The sequence below is a fragment of the Cibotium barometz genome, chromosome 28 (assembly GCF_041138505.1).
Source record: "Cibotium barometz isolate CiBa-2024 chromosome 28, ASM4113850v1, whole genome shotgun sequence".
Taxonomy (NCBI): domain Eukaryota; kingdom Viridiplantae; phylum Streptophyta; class Polypodiopsida; order Cyatheales; family Cibotiaceae; genus Cibotium; species Cibotium barometz.
This window is the reverse complement of record NC_141073.1, coordinates 41519079-41535854: the sequence shown is the minus strand read 5'-3', so window position 1 is coordinate 41535854 and position 16776 is coordinate 41519079. Positions and strand designations below refer to the sequence as shown.

The 16776-nt window shown below is 37.6% G+C and overlaps 1 protein-coding gene across 1 annotated transcript; it reads right to left on the bottom strand.

Annotated features, from left to right (window-relative positions):
- Nucleotides 1–14968: 14968 nt before the first annotated feature.
- LOC147622829 (UDP-glycosyltransferase 1-like) lies at nucleotides 14969–15649 on the bottom strand. Its single transcript, XM_086822617.1, has one exon. The coding sequence runs from the start codon at nucleotides 15647–15649 to the stop codon at nucleotides 14969–14971; it is 681 nt and encodes a 226-aa protein (XP_086678743.1).
- Nucleotides 15650–16776: the final 1127 nt, after the last annotated feature.

Genomic DNA, 16776 nt, shown 5'->3' with positions numbered 1-16776 from the left:
GGTGCTAAAGACCTAAGCATGACCGTCTCATATGCAATGGAGAAGCCCCCTCCATAGCTTCTAATCTCGGTGTCCACTTTACCCGAAAAGGGTGGTGGTGGAGGGATAGGGGAGGCCAATGGCTCTTTTAGCCCTATATGCTAGGGCTAAAAGAGTGGTGGTGGAGGGATAGGGGAGACCAAGGGCTCTTTTATCCCTATATACTAGGGTCAAGGACCCTATATCCCTCCACCACTCGAAAAGGGTGGTGGAGGGATAGGGGAGGCCAAGGGCTCTTTCAGCCCTATATACTAGGGTCAAGGACCCTTAGCTTACATATGGGATAAAGAATGCCACATTTCAGTCGAGGAGGAAAATACATGCCATCATCTATATGTGGACCCCACCCTCACTCTTGTAAAGTTTGGTCACCATCCGAACTCATTTGATTACAATGTGTGGGCCAAAGGTCCAATTTTGAGGAGATCAGGACACATTGAAAATCAGGCACATTGAAAATCGAGCGTCTAGCATGTACATTTCAACCAAATGTGTGCTGATGGTGACCAAACTTTACAAGTATGTATACGTGGACCCTATCCTCACTCTTGCAAAGTTTGGTCACCATCCGAGAACCTCTGGTTGGAATGTGCGGGCCAAGGGCCCAATTTTGAGAGGGCTCTCTAAGGCCATAACACATTGGAAATCGAGCATCTAGCATGCACATTCCAAAAAAAATGTGCTTAGATTCTTTAAGTGTCTATATGTGGACCCCATTCTCACTCTTGTAAAGTTTTGTTACTAATTGAGCTCATTTAGTGACAATGTGTGGGCCAAAGGTCCAATTTCTAGGGGGACATGACACATTGAAAATTAGGTATCTAGTACACACATGCCAACTAAATATGCTCCATAGATCATCTCAACAAATTGTACTCCACCTACTCCTTATTGTCATCTGGGGCAATGACATCTACTGACACAAGCAAAGACATCATCCATGGTTGATAAATCTGTAGCCACATCATAGTATACTGCAAACATGACACCAACATTATGTTTCATAGGTACAACATGCATCGGATAAGGATGCGAGCCTCGAGGTGATGCCAACTCCATTCAAGTGTATTTCTACATTACGATAAATAATATGCACCAAAATAGCCATCTAAAGTGCAATACAATAATTGTATCCTAATATAATGGGCAAACGCTATCTATAACATCACAAAGCAATCAAATATATTATACATGCTCCTTGATAATTATGTAATCCTCGAGGTGCTGGCAATTCCATCCAAATGTATCTCTACTTAACGATAGCTGAGAACCAAAATAGCCATCTAAATTGAAATACAATTTTATCTTAATAGAATGGTCAAAATATATCTATTACATCACAAACACTATCTATTACATCACAAAGCAATCAAATATATTATACCTAGTATGAAGTTGTATCTCCTAGTAAGGCGAGAATATGTAGATCTCAACAAATTCTATCATTGAGATAATAACACTAATGGAAAACTACTCCAAGGATACATTGGTGGTCCTACCACTTGGCATAACGAGTGTATCGTATATAAGGGCAGACATTGTGCCCTCCAAAAGATGTAGTGTGTATGGAGTATGTGTCTCCACGAGATCTAACCTCCTAGATTACCCATCGCATTGGTGCACTATATACTCATATTACTAGATTACCCATCGCGTTGGTGCACTATATGTGTCTCCACGAGATCAAACCTCCTGGATTACCCATCGCATTGGTGCACTATATACTCATATTACTAGATTACCCATCGCGTTGGTGCACTACGGGTAACCTCCTAGATTACCCATCACGTTGGTGCACTATTTACTCATATTACTGCCAATGCACTACCTCAATGTCACTAACATCTCCCTCAAATATAGGTAGCATTCCCAACCCCCCCCCACATGCACCACATGTCCCCTCAACACATGAAAGGTGATGGTATAGGGCATCTGGCTCATAAAAGAGATTTTATGAAATCACAGGGGCTAGTAGGAACACATCATATTAGAGATAAAACTCTACATGGTATCGAAAACAACACGTGTCACACTAATGCGAGTAGAACACAACCATGGCTTACATTTCTTTGGCCAATCTTAAAACAAGGGTGTGCCTCCACAAATCAATTTGACTCACCTCAAGAAAGCAAGCCCCATGTTCGATGAACACACCCTTTGAGAATCTTTTTTGGAATTCTTTCTTGGAATACCGATGAGTCTCTACCGTATTCTCCTCCCAAAATTTATATAATAGTGCCTTGGTACTATCATTAATCAAACAATTATACCTAGGAGCACATCCACTAGAAGCACATAATACCCCAGCATCATCCGCATCTAAACTTTGCCTCCTCAAGGAACCACCTCTAAAGAGTGTGTAATTCTATGCAAAGAATATGAGAGGTAGCTCTCATCATGCCTGCTGTGTGGGGTCTACATATGGCCAATGTAATATATGAGTAACAAACACTATTGAGGACCTCAGTGCCGCTCTCCTCTCTTTACACTCACCAATCCTAGAAACAACCCTACACTCAGCTAGGTCAAGATGGTTAATAAGGTTTGTGAGAGTAATAGATTGTGACAAAGGGAGTGAGATCTTGAAAAACGTTACGAATGATCTTGGACACATGGTGAATGATCTTGGACAAACGGTGATGTTTATGCCTAGTTTGCCTATGGTGGCTCTGGCATCCAAACTTGAAAGAAATCTACACATAGATTAGTCTTATATTAGACTTAGATTAGCCTAGCTTAACCTAGATTAGCCTTGATTAGCCTGGATTAGAGAGAAAGGCTAAAGGTGACTAAGATATCCAAAGGGTTAAAGGATCAAAAGATTTTGAAAGACATTCCACCAAAGATGCAATAGACCTAGGGCTAGTGCCTTTTATAGTCTCAAGGTCCTCATACCCTAACACCACATGTGTAAACTCCCCTAAGACCCATGTGCATGGTCCCATCCCCCATGTGTATGTGTAAGCCTAAAATCCCTTTGTTACAAACCATCCCCTCCTACAATGACTTTCTCCTCAAAATCGAATGGTGGTCATGCATAAAAGACACATACAAAGGCTATATACAAAAGCCAAAAATCACATTAAAAATGAATGTCAATGTCGTGGAAGGCCAACACATGAATCGTATGACCCTCGTGGTGGTCAAATGGAAAGGATAAGGGACTCCTATCCATGATGAAGCTAATGATGCAATCGCCAGGATCAAATGGAAGTCCAAGCCATGTGAAATCCAAGATGATGACTCTCCATCTGCCTAAGTCAAATGGAAAGTGTAGAGAACCAATGTCGATGATGAAGCTAGCTATACCTCTGCCACCTCGATCAAAAGAAAATCCAAAGCATGTAAACTCCAAGACAATGGCTCCATGGCGATCTTGATCAAAAAGAGAAGATAGCGATTCACTGCCCAACAACAAAGCTAGCCGTGTATCCTCTAGGATCAAATGGATGTGTATGGTACACATCTCAAACCTACAAAGTCAATGTATGGTACACATCTCAAACCTACAAAGTCAATGTATGGTACATATCTCGAACCTTCAAAGTGGATGTAGAAGTACCTCTTGGGTCAAAACAATGAGTCATGAAAAACGACAAAAAAATCATGCAACGACAACTCAACTTCATTTTTGGAAAAAAAACAAAAAACAAAATGTACCTTTTTTCGAATTTATGGAGACAAACGACATACTTTCATGTCAAACATTTAAAAAAAACACCACTTTTGTGAAAGAAAAATGCATAAAACATTACTTACATTTTACTCTAAATCCAAAAATGTCCAATTGGAAAAAGAATTACAAAGGAGAAGCAACTCTTTCAATCAACTAAGAGAGTCATTGGACGGGTTGTTGCAAGATCAGGGTGTCCAGTTTTGTCTAGTTTATGTTGGAATGGGACAATGTTTGGAGAGAAAATTGGGGGGGCAAGATACTTCAAATGAGATCAACATATGATGAAATGATTAAAAAATGATATTTTCATACTTAGAGTGATCCAATTGTTTTCCATAGCTGCACCATTACAAGTACACTAGTCCCTAGAGGTTTTAGATGATTTACATCAAAAATGTAATTTTACTAATTAGATTATTAATATTTACAAGCCTTCTAATAGCCTAGAAGAATTTTGAAAAAGAGAACATTAAAAATCCAACCATTGGATTTGTAATTTTGACTAACTATCACATTCTACTAATGTCTTACTATCTATCACTCTTTTGATCTACAAGATTGAGCATTTTAAGTGGTGAAGTGGCATATATTATAACAGTTTAAAGACCTAGAAATATTTAAAGAAAATAAACAAATAGCTTAAAATTTTCCCAAAAAATCAAGTTAAGCTCTATATTATGTGAAGATCTAAGGTCTAAAGTGGGAATCTCCTCTGAGTTTATATGTAAGCGATATTAGCATTTTATGGAATCAGTCCAAATTTGGGACAAGGTGTATATATTGACTTTGTACCTAAAGAAATGAGGACTTTCTACTATCTAATGCTTAATGCAACTATATTCCCAACTTTGCATATGATGTTCCAACAAAAGAACTTGAAAGGAAATTCCTTCGTTAGCCAGAAGAGATTATCCACTAAAGGTAAACAAATTCCTGTTTTTTATTGTTTATAGGGTGCTTGAGTGGACAAAACTAGATCCTGCAACCACCCGGACCTTTTTCTTTAAAAAATCAATTGTTGTTGCATATGGAGATGTTCACGATACCACTATTCCTAGCCTTCATAGTGTACCTAGTAGTGTTCACTTTGGTATGTAGTCTATGTGTTTGAGTAGTGTACCTAGTAGTGTTCACTTTGGTATAGTGCATGAGGGTAGTGTTGATTTTACTGAGGTGAGATCTCATAGGAGAAACATGATTATTCATATGGATCTAGAGAGTTTCACATTGGACTTAGACATTTCCTTAGATCCATTATTGATGGATATAGGCCCTACCTATGAGATGATTACTTTAGTGACCTTGGAGATTCCAAGGTTAGGGATTTTATGGATGATGATACCATTTATTTCTCATGTGTGGAGACATTGTTAGTTTTTAGTGATGATGATGATTATGATGATCCTAGATTCATCATATTCTTATCCTGGAGGATCATGCACACATAGAGGGATTTACACATGAGGACGAGATGCATATTTGGGTTCATGTTTGTACACACTTAGATGCAGGAGATCTTGCCATTGATTGTTCGAGTGGCACTACATGGAATGAGGGTATTGGTTCACATTTGATCTTGCATGATGTCGACCTCGAGTTGTGTTCATTTGGTCTCCATGGGTGTTGACATTATCCTATGTTCTTTGGAGCTAGGAAATTTCTCTTTGGGTGCATTCCATGCCATTTGAGATGTATGGTGGATGATTATGTGGTTCGACATTCAGATGCACCTATGACATATCGTAGTCCTCGCCTACATGATGGTTCTTTTGTGCCAGGACCATTTGACATCCTGTGACGAGGAGTTTCAAGCTTATTCGGTGGATCTCTTCATCAGCACCAGATTCACACTCTAATTGTTGTGAGGATGGGCTCGATAGCTTTCCCTCATATTTGAGCTTTCCTTTTGAAAACGCATCATGAAAAATGTCAACGAGTCATGAGTTGTCGTTTGCAACAGGATATCTTGATTTTTCACTAGTCCTAAATATTGATCAATTTTACAATCTTTTGAAGACATTAAGGAGAACTGTTTTTATAACTTTTGCAAAAATAGGTATAGTCACCAAACTTCTTTTAAAAAATGTACATATTGCTAATTTTAAGGTGAAAAAATCCACTTTTCATGTCAAATAACAAAATGGAGAAAACAAGGTCAATGACAAGATCTAATATTCTTTAAAACTACTAATAATTCACGCATGTCTATGTAATGTATAATACATTCTTTACTTAGAATTCCATAAATGTGCTTTTTCTTCCACAAGACTTTAACTAACTTCATCCCAGTCATTGCACTTCATTCCAATCATTAAATTATAGCATATATTTGATGTTAAGATAAGTGGGTATATGGAGTCCATGGCAATAGAAGAGGCTTCTTAAAAGAAAAGATTTATCTAGATTCATATAGAAAACCAACGATCCAAATGGTCAAATTTTAGACGATAGTAAGTACTACAATCTATCAATTTACTTAATTTTGATCTAATGTTTTGATCTAACAGTTCAATTTAGAGTTATAAACTTTACAAAAACATAATTTTTGTTTATAGTGGTTAAATTTTGAGCCATGAAAAAGACAGGAGTTGTTGTTTTAAAAAATTGATGGAAATTTAGATTACGGAATCCACTTTGTTAACTAAGTGGATTCTGGAATATAAAATTCCATGAACAGACTGACATTTCTGACGAAGTGAAATTTTCATCCAAAAAAAGAAAATTTTTAGTCCATAAATTTCACTTATGTCGAACGAATATTTTAGTCTAGCAATAATGGACAGAAACTTCCGTCTGCAAAAAACATTTCCACGGGACTGAAATTTCCATCGACGTGAAAAGTTCGTTCCTTCGATAGAAATTTTTTTTGATGAGATGAAAATTTGGATTGGATTGATGGAAATTTTTCCATTGATTGAAAAATTTCCGTCGATGGATTGAAATTTATGTCGACAAAAATTTCCAGCAACAAAAAATTATATGTGGAAATTTTCGTCAATTTTCGTTGATGAAAATTTCAATCCGTCGGTGGAAATTCGGATTCCAGAGTCCATGTGGATTCTGGAATCCAAATTCTCATCGATAGAAATTTTTTTCGTCGAGACGAAATTTTTTATCCATGACGGACTAAATTTTTCATCTAATAAAATTAAAATTTTCGTTCTCTTTTTTCAGATGAAAATTTCACTGTCATGATAGAACTGTCAGTCTATTAGATTCGAGAATCCACTTTGTCAACAAAGTGGATCCTGGAATTTAACAAACCATCAATTTTGCAAAACAACACTGTGTCATTTTCATGGCTCAAAATCTAACTGTTGTAAAAATTGTGTTTTTGCAAAGACTATAATTCTAAAACAAACTGTTTGAACAAAATAAAGTAAATTGATAAATTGTAGTACTCACTACCATCTAAAATTTAAATGTTTGGATCATTGGATTTCTATCTAAATCTAGAGACATCTTTACTTTCAATAAACCTCTTCTATGGCCATGGACTCCATATACGTACCTGTTTTAATATTAAATTATTCTTAAATTCAATCATTGGATCAACTTTGTATACAAAGAAAAATTATTTTCTTAAACAATACACTAGTCCCATGTAAGAGAGTTTCATCACATTATATTGGGTCTAAAAGTAATGTCAGTTTTATCACCTATCAGTTTGTGGATAGCACACTACATATACAACATGTAGTCTAGAAACATGTATTGGTACAAAACTTATCTGTGCTCAAGGGAAAGTATAATCTAGAGACAAACAAAACAAAAAAGGAAAGAACAATGGAATTTGTCAACGTGTGGACATGCTTAATTTGCACGATATAGAAATTCTTGTGTATGGATTTGAGTTAAAAAAATTTGGACACTTGCATGAGACCTAGAAGAATAGTATGTCCTATCTAGCGCATAAGGAGCTCAGACCTATGCCCATAAATATCCCGAGATCGCACATGTGAAGTATCACTAAACTCATGTGCTATACTAGATGTATCACTAATCAAATGCACACTATTCTCTAAAATGCTCCCACAATCAACTAATGTATTCATATGATCCATAGGGAGGAAGATAGGTGTAGAAGTATCAATGCTCACTGTGCTCACTACCATCTATGCCCTCGAGATCATGCCCAAATGATCCAACTCACACACACCACCATCACACATATCATCATCATGTGCATGCATAGTATCAATACTATCATGTGCATGTGGGAAGGTGTTGGAATGCCATCTCAAAGGAATTATCCTACATACAAGCTAGTGTACCTTGGACATCACTATAAGGAGTACTTCATACTCAAGGCCTCCCTATCCCTCCAAAACCCTTTATGGTTGAGTGGATTTGGGGATGGATGTGTGGGGGGGCCTTCCGCCTTGTTGTTTGGTGGGTCTATGTTTGCCTAAGCTTTCATGTCCTTCATGGCTCAAGTGTGTCGGCGGGGGGGCCTTCCACCTTGTTGTTGGTGGGCTTGCACCTTTCTGGGCTCTTCCTTCAATGATGTTTCATTAGGAGAGCTCAAAGTAAGGTGAGATTAGCCATCTTTAATGGAAAAATAGATGTTTTTTGCGATAAAAAAAGCTTGAAAGGTGAACAAAAGTGGGGACCCTTATTGTATAACCATCCTTCTTGATCCCATCCATATGAATATTTTTTAAGTTGATTGTGCTAATATTCTCATCAACCACCACCACTTAAAGGAATACTACCCAAAATTTAAAATTTTGACCTCAACCATAGTCTGAGAATTAAAGACATATACCTTACTACTTTTGATGAGGATTGATACCAACCTTTTGATGCGTTGTTACTTCTTTTACCAGTACGTAACCAAGAATATGTTGAAACATAAAGAATTATATAAAAGTGTCTAGGGAGACCACAAACGCAAGGCCATCTTGCTTCCAAGGATGTTATCTATCTTAGGAAGGGGGGCATATTAACACCCATTTGAGGTTCACACTTATGTGAGGCCATTTTTATACATACACGCTTTCGGATATTTTTTGTTAGAAAGCTAAAAACATTTGACTAAGAGTTGTATCTTTGAAGTTCATGTAATGGCTAATTTTATAAATCCATATGTCTTTGTATTAGCCTCTTTTAAGTGATGACCAGCTAAGTGTCAACACAACGGCCTAGTATATAAGTAATTTTTACTTTGTATGAACACAACTCTTATGATTGAAACACTCTCGGCTAGCTTGTGCAGTGAGTGACATACTATTAGAGTTTGTATTGTTGAGATATCGAGCTCATCTAGTGAAGCGGTGGACACTGATGACCCGCCTGGGGGATAAGCCCCACACTTACACCACTGGCATGGTTGGTGAGATCATGGGTGATATGCGGCCAGTGGGATGACAGGCTGTGTGACAGCCATTTACCACCATTGGCATAGTTATAGCACCAGCTCATTTAGTTGGGTTCACAATATAGAGAACCCTAGTATGTATTTGGTCGAGTACCTTTTCATATTGTGTGTACTCTTATCTTTGTATATGGTGTGTTGAGTGTTGTGTGAAGAAGAAGAAGATTTTCAGTCTCTCACCTTGTGTGTTCTCTTTTAGGGTTTTGTGAGTGTGTGTGTGTGCTTGCAAGAGCTCAAGCTCTCTTCTCCCCTACATCTTTTCATGTATGGAGAGGAGCGACAAAATTGAAGTTTTACTTTGGAACGATAGTTAAATTTCAACTCTAGCCTATGAGTAGTCTCAAATAGTGCGAAGACTCAATAAGCAATGAATGCTTGAATAAATGTGGTAGCACTACAATAGTTAGGCCTATCTTTAGTGAATTTATATTGACGGTTTAATAACGAAAAAAAATTGGGGATAAAGTACCAATATATGTGTCAACATAAACTCTTTGCACTATGATCTTTAGGCCCTAGAAATTTAAAATTTATATACCTAAACCTCATAATGCATAAGGGCCTATGTAATAAAAATAAGAGCATAGTATTAACTCTTATGCATTACACATAAGAGCTACTCGTATTTGTGTAGTGCGCCCAAGTAGTAATGCATGAGCTCTTATGCATAATGCACAAGAGCCTATATACTCTTCTTATGCATTATGCATAAGAGCATAATGTATAAGACCTTATGCATCACCACTTGGGCACTACACATCAGACCTTATACATTATGATCTTATGCAGTAAGCATCAGAGCATAATGTATAAGACCTTATGCATAATAACACATAAGAGCTAATATATAGGTTCTTTTAAATTATACATAATAATAAGATTCACAAGCTAAATGCCTCCTACATAACATCTATTGCATAGGTCAGTTGTTATGTAAAATGAAAAAGACTTAATATAAATTAAAAAAGGTTAAAATCCTGATTCCCATGAAAATTCCATATGCGATTCTGGAAAAGGCAAGGCAAGCAACCCACATCATTTGCGTTCAGGTCTGAGTGAACGGCATCTATGTATTGCCGATACAACGCGGTGAGATTTGCGTTCCATTAATCCATCCCTGTGGTATAGTGGTGGTAGGCGGTCGACTGTCATGCGCCATTTTTAATAGCAGCACTAAAGCAACATGCATGACCTGGCCAAATACGTGTTAAGGAATTTAAATCTTCTATTTTTGGGGTGCATCAGAAGCACATCTTTTGATCTCTGAGCAAATTCATTCAGTATTTCTATGTTTTGATGAGCTTTGCAAATAAATCACTTTATACATCCTAGTGGTTTGAAAACCTTTGTAAAAGTCCTCTATTCTAATTCAATTCACCGCGCTTATGGAAAAAAAAAACCTTTGTAAAAGTCCTATGTGTATAAATAACATAACCTCAGCCTATGTGTGAAAGGTGAATATGCATGACACCATCAAATGCTTATGAGTCGAGAAATCCTAAAGCGGAAATAAAACCTAAGTGTAAATCTAAGGTGAAACTTAACAAAAATACATCATCCAAACCCCACTAGTATCACTTAGCTAAGAGCATGAGATTTTTCAGAATTCTTGAGTAGAAATATATGCATTTGTATGGTGAGAGAACTTGGTGAAGCAGAGTGAGTCACATTTTTGTAAACCCTCCAGCTATAAAAGGGTTCTACATACACAATCGGAGGGACTTCGTGGTAACATGAAATAATGTCATTAGTGTTGTATTAGCAAAAATTGGGCTAATCATTGTCATTAGTGTTGTATTAGCAAAAATTAGGCTAATCGAAGAAGGGACTAATCATTGTCATTAGTGTTGTATTAGCAAAAATTAGGCTAATTTAAGTCAAAAATTGGAAAGTTGGAGTGTAAACTCATTGTGGAAAGTTCTCCTTTACATCAAAATTCACTGCAATTGAAGGGAACTTTTTCATTATCATCCTTGTACTGGGACTAGACACTGGTCGTGAATCATTATCACGTGCAAAGACCTTCTCGACCTTCTCACTACAAATTTCTATGAGATTAGACACTACTAGTAGCAAAGCAAAATAAAATCTTGTTAGTAAGACATTCTCAGTATGGAGAGTGTTGAAGTTGTTTCAAGATTTAATGGTGATGGATTTTTTACATGGCAAAGCAAGACCACTTGCTTATGCGTAAGGGGCTTTGGCACCTTATCGAGAGGATGAATAAGTGGAGGTTGAGCCACTTCAAAACAACAAAGCATTGGGCCTCATCTCTCAAAATCTTGATGATAATGTGATTAGTCACATTGTTGGCATCAAGGATGCCAAGTTGGCATAGCAGGAAGTCAACACAAGATTTTCAGCATCGACTCAAAGAGCTAAAAGAGCAACCTTCTCATGCAATTTTACAAGCTCGACAAGGAGACCGAGACCATGGCACAACACATCAGTAAATTCAAAGGTAAACAACTACTTAGTGCATTAAAAAAGGTCATTGAGGAAGATGAATCTATTGCCGTATTGTTAAAAAGTGTTGACAAAGAACCTTATGTTACATGTATCACTTGTTTCTACACTTAAGAATGTGCCCAACACTAAAATTCAAGATATAGAATCATCTCTACTTGAACAAGAATAAATATTCAAGGATAAAGAACCATTCAAATCACATTCAAGTGAGTAAGCATTGTATGCAAAGCGTGCGAGGTTTCAAAGGACAAATCAATCAACATCTCAACTTCCAAGATGTTATCACTGCGGAAAACTGGTCATACCAAAAATGAATGTCAAAATAAAGATAAACCAGATCTTGTTTGTGACTATTGTGGAAAAATTGGTCACCTAGAAGAAGATTGCTATCAAAAAAGAAAGCAGGCAAACTACATCAAGTCCAAAGTTGCCCCCAGCTAAAGATGCACTCTTGTAGAGAAAGAACCATTGTACTTTTTCACCCCTCTTGTCTCTACAAAAAGTGTAATGTAATCAGCCTCTGAGGCCATATGATGCACTCAAACTAAATTTCATAGCCAAAGTAGCATACGGGCCAAAGTAGCCTAGCACAAGGGGAGAGAGAGGAAGAGTGAAATCCTAAAAATTGTACCTAATCTAGCTTCAAGGGAGAGTGTTGAAATGAGTGATGCTAGAGTGCCAAGTCACCTCGCCACGTTATCCCACATGAGCTATCATAGCTTTGTTGTACTCTCCTCATATAAAAGAGGACCATTTCAAGTAATGCAAAATGTAGCAAGCTCTCAAATCTCTCTATGAGTACAAGTCTCAATCTTGTAACCTCATTGTGCTTGAGTCTTAAGCTAAATTAGCTTAGTTCATTGATTATGTTTGTTATATTAAGTATCACCTACCTTAGCTTAGCTTAGCTTAATCAATGTTAATTAATATAGGATTAGTTCTTTCTTCTCATCACCGTGTCCATGGGAGCTTGGATCTCAGGGAGTGCACTACTAGAAAACCCTTGGTATCACATGCGTTCAAGAGGTATTTAAAAAACCCCTTAACTAAAATTTTTTCCCCAATAAAACAACCCCTCTTTACTTATGAACTAACGGATTTTTTTCTAAAGTTAAATTAAAAAACCCCTCCTATTAATGTAATTCTGTTAATTTTTCTCAATGTATCTAATTAAAAAACCCCTCCTGTTGAATTCACGTGATACACTAACATTTTTTGAGGTGAACCCCCCGAGGCTTGGATCCACAAGTTTCATCCATTTCAAAAGAAGAAGTTGTTTGTGTACTCTTATGCAGCATGCCTCCAACATTTGAACAATGTGTTTCTGTCATTTCCAATCAACCCAATCTCACACTTGTCTTACTAACATCATCTTTAATTCTAGAAGAAACGAGAATGGAGGCAAGCTCATCATGAAATAATGTCAAAGCTTCCCTTTTAAATCCTTTTTTTTCAACAATAAAAAGCCCCACAAAAGTCTCCATTTAGCACTACAATAGTGTAGCAAGTGGTTCACAAGGAAAGAAAATAATCAAAACTTGAGCCAATATTGCTTGAGTAATGTAATTAGAGCTACATCTTCAAAAATGGGATTTAAAATGATAAAATTCCACCAACTGGCATAAGTTATCAACATGCCTATGTTCCTAAGGGATACTGCACTAAGTTAAACCGCAAGATAAGACCTAATAAAAGAATACCGTGTTTTGGAGAGGAGCATACTACTTGTAAGAGTTGGGTAATAACGATATTTATTGTGAGACTTTTAAATTCCTTTAAGCCTCACAAAAAAAAGTCTCCCTTTAGCATTACAATGTACTACTGTAGTGAGTGGTCCATTGCAAAAGTAAAGAATCTAAACTTGAGACCATGTTGCCTCAGTAAAGTAACCCAGTGCTATATCTTCAAAAAAAAAAGTAAAATGGGATTTTAAATGATAAAAGTTCACTGAGTGGTAGAAATTATCAACCTAACCATGTTCCCAAGGGATATTACAGTAAGGTAAACCACAAGATAAGAGAGCATAATAAAATAATGGTAAGTTTGGGAGAGGACTCGGGAGCATGCTAGTTGTAAGAGTCAAACATTCTTTTCCAATGTAGTAGGCATGGTGTCTTTTCAAACAAATGAACCATCACTTATTAAATAGAGCCCAATAAAATGTGTCTTTTAACTTTACATGCATACATAGTTGCTTTTTGAAGTGCGTCATGCCCTTTTTTGAGCATTTTGGCCATAAAAATACATGCACAATTTTAAAATGTTGTCAATAATTACATTAAATATATAAAAAACAAGTTGCTATATTTTACCAAAATCGTCAATTTTGAAGGGCAAGGGTGTCTATCAAAAATCAAGACTGCATGCATATGTATCTTTGTAGAACTAAGGAATTTCCCTCATCATAGCAATGAGTGTGAGTTTGACAAAGAGGAGGATGAGGGGCATGATGAAGATAAAGACTAGATTCCAATTGTGAGTGCTTTCTATTATGTACAGTACGACAAAAAGCTATAGCTTGTCCTATAACTTGTTGCCTCATTCTACGTAACTTTAAAAAAAAAACAATGTCACAAAAAGCCTTGCAATTAGCATCACAGATGTTGGATAAATGCAATAAGTTAAACCATAAGATAAGAGAGAATTAAAAAAGAACATTGAGTTTGGGAGAGGAGTGTGCTACTTGTAACCAATGTAGTAAGCATGGTATCTTTCCAAACCAATCAAGCCAAAAAGTACACATGCACACACACACACACACACACACGACAGATATTGGATAAATGCAATAAGTAATGAATATGAAAGCTTTCAATAGTTAAGATTGCATATATGAAAGCTTTCAATCTAATTATGATAAATACGTTAAAAAAAGTATACTTGCTGAATATGAGCTAGAACAAGTTGCTATATGCACGTTAATATTTCATGAATACAAATTTGGTGAAGAATAAGTTTAGATAGCATGTTTACACCTAGCAAGACAAGACAAGATGTATAAAAATTATAGAAATCATGCAAAAGAAATGCCTTAGAAGAGCGAAAGTCTCCAAGATAGGTCAACACGAGAATAGTTCACTGGTGGATATTCCCCAAGGTTGTGGATTCAAATGGCGCTGTCTGTAACTTACTAGATGATGGGTGTGTGTTGTAACCTACATTATCTATCTGGGTTGTAATAACAATAGTACATCAATCGCCAAACCCTTTTTTTAAAGGGAAGTCTCGGACGTAGAACTTAGAGAAGATAAGATACATGGATTTTTATTAGGGAAGTCTCCGAGGTAGAACTTAGAAGATAAGATACAGGGAAGGTACAAGATTCAAGGAATAGAAAATTAAAAAGGAATTGGAAATATCCAACAGAAATGGGCTGCTGATGGTAAACAGAGAGAAGACGAGAATGACTAAGCAGAAGAAGCTGTAAAAGGAGGGTTTAGAGAGGGCGCGCGGAGCTGGAAGAGGTGGTCTTGCATGTTGCCCTCGGAGGAACCCTCGTTCGACTTGTCGACGGCTTTTCTCGCTACAGCATTGAGCGAATCGACGAGCTGCTGCTTCCTCCTCAGATCACTGCACTCTCCCATATTCATGAAGAAGCTCTTCACAGCTCTCTCAATCTCCACTCTGGTCACCCTATAACCCTCCTCATTTCTCCCGACTTCCATCCCTATCTTCCACTGATTGGTAACCAGCCAGGAAATGCATCTGCACAAGAAGGGCACCCCCAAGCTGATACCTTCCAACACCGAATTCCACCCACAATGAGTGAAAAAACCTCCCACGGCCTCATGGGAAAGCACCGCGCACTGCTGAGACCACCTTACAATCTTGCCTTGGTCCTTAGTTTGCTCCAAGAAACCTTCGGGCAGAGCTTCCGCCAAATCCTTCACAGCTTCTTCTACGAAAGAGTCCTCGCGAATCACCCACAGTAACGGCTGCTGGCTGGCTTTGAGGCCCAGAGCGAGCTCGTGCTTCTGCGAGATGGAGAATTTGGTGTGACTACCGAAAGATATATACAAAACTGAGGAAGCGCTCTGCCCATCTAGCCATTGGCTGCAATCTTCGTCGTGCCAGGAGCTGGCCTCCATGTTCTCAGCCTTGAGGGTTTGTTATTTTTTGGTGCTGATTGGAGAATTTATGGGCTATTCCAGACTTGGAGAAATAGGTAGAAGGCCGCCATCATTGCTGGACAACCACCTTGCATAGTGTTTGCAACCTCTTCTTCATTTTTTCCATGCACCCTACCTTCACAAGACCTTGTGAACCCTTGAGATGGCAGATTTGCTTGACATGGTTGCTGAGAAGCATGTGAAGATCCCCACGCTTTCGACATTCCCGCTCAATTTGGAGTATTCTCCATTTCTCCTCATTTTACCTTTTTTTTTTTTGTCGGGGGGACTATCTTCTGTTGGCCGACTTCATTTTCTTTTGGCCAACTGGCCTGTTTGCTGGCTGACTGATGATTATTGAGTTATAGGCATTTTATGCTGATGTCGGCCTGTTTTAGGCTGGCCGACCTGCAGCACAGGGTCGGCCTGTTTTAGGCTGGCCGACCAGCAGCACAGGGTGGTATATATACCACTCTTCTCATTGTACCGAATCTTGTGTATATAGAAAAGTTTATAAAACTTCTCTCTCTGTCTCCACTTCTTTGTTTTCTTTCTCACTGAAGTTCATCTCATTTCTGATGTGCATCCCAACACCCTCACCACATATCTAGCTTTCTAGTTGTGCAAGAATCAAATGAAAGCTTAGAAATAGATGAGAGTGTAGATCACTTACAAATGGCACTTATAGATACATGCCAATTCGTTCAATACAAGCTTTTAATGGTGATGGTGGTGAGGCTTGCAAAGGTGAACTCCAAAAGGACATCTTCCAATATATAACTTCGATCACTTGCCCTTCACAATGCTTAATACATGTACCTCTTCACACGAGTATGCCATGCTTTGTACATAACACATAAATAGACTCTTTAATAAAAGCATTGATACCCTTTTTAGGCTAAAGAAGCTAGGCACCTCTTACCCATGTAAGGATGTTATGAGAATATATTTTAAGCTCTTTTAAAAATATTATTCTACTCTCTTAGGTAATTCAAGGATAGTTGGATTGTCTTTGCACTATGCCAAATCATGTTAATATCATGGGTGATGCTATTATAAATATTAATACATTTAGTATGCATTGACGTACAGTTAGGGTCTCCAAT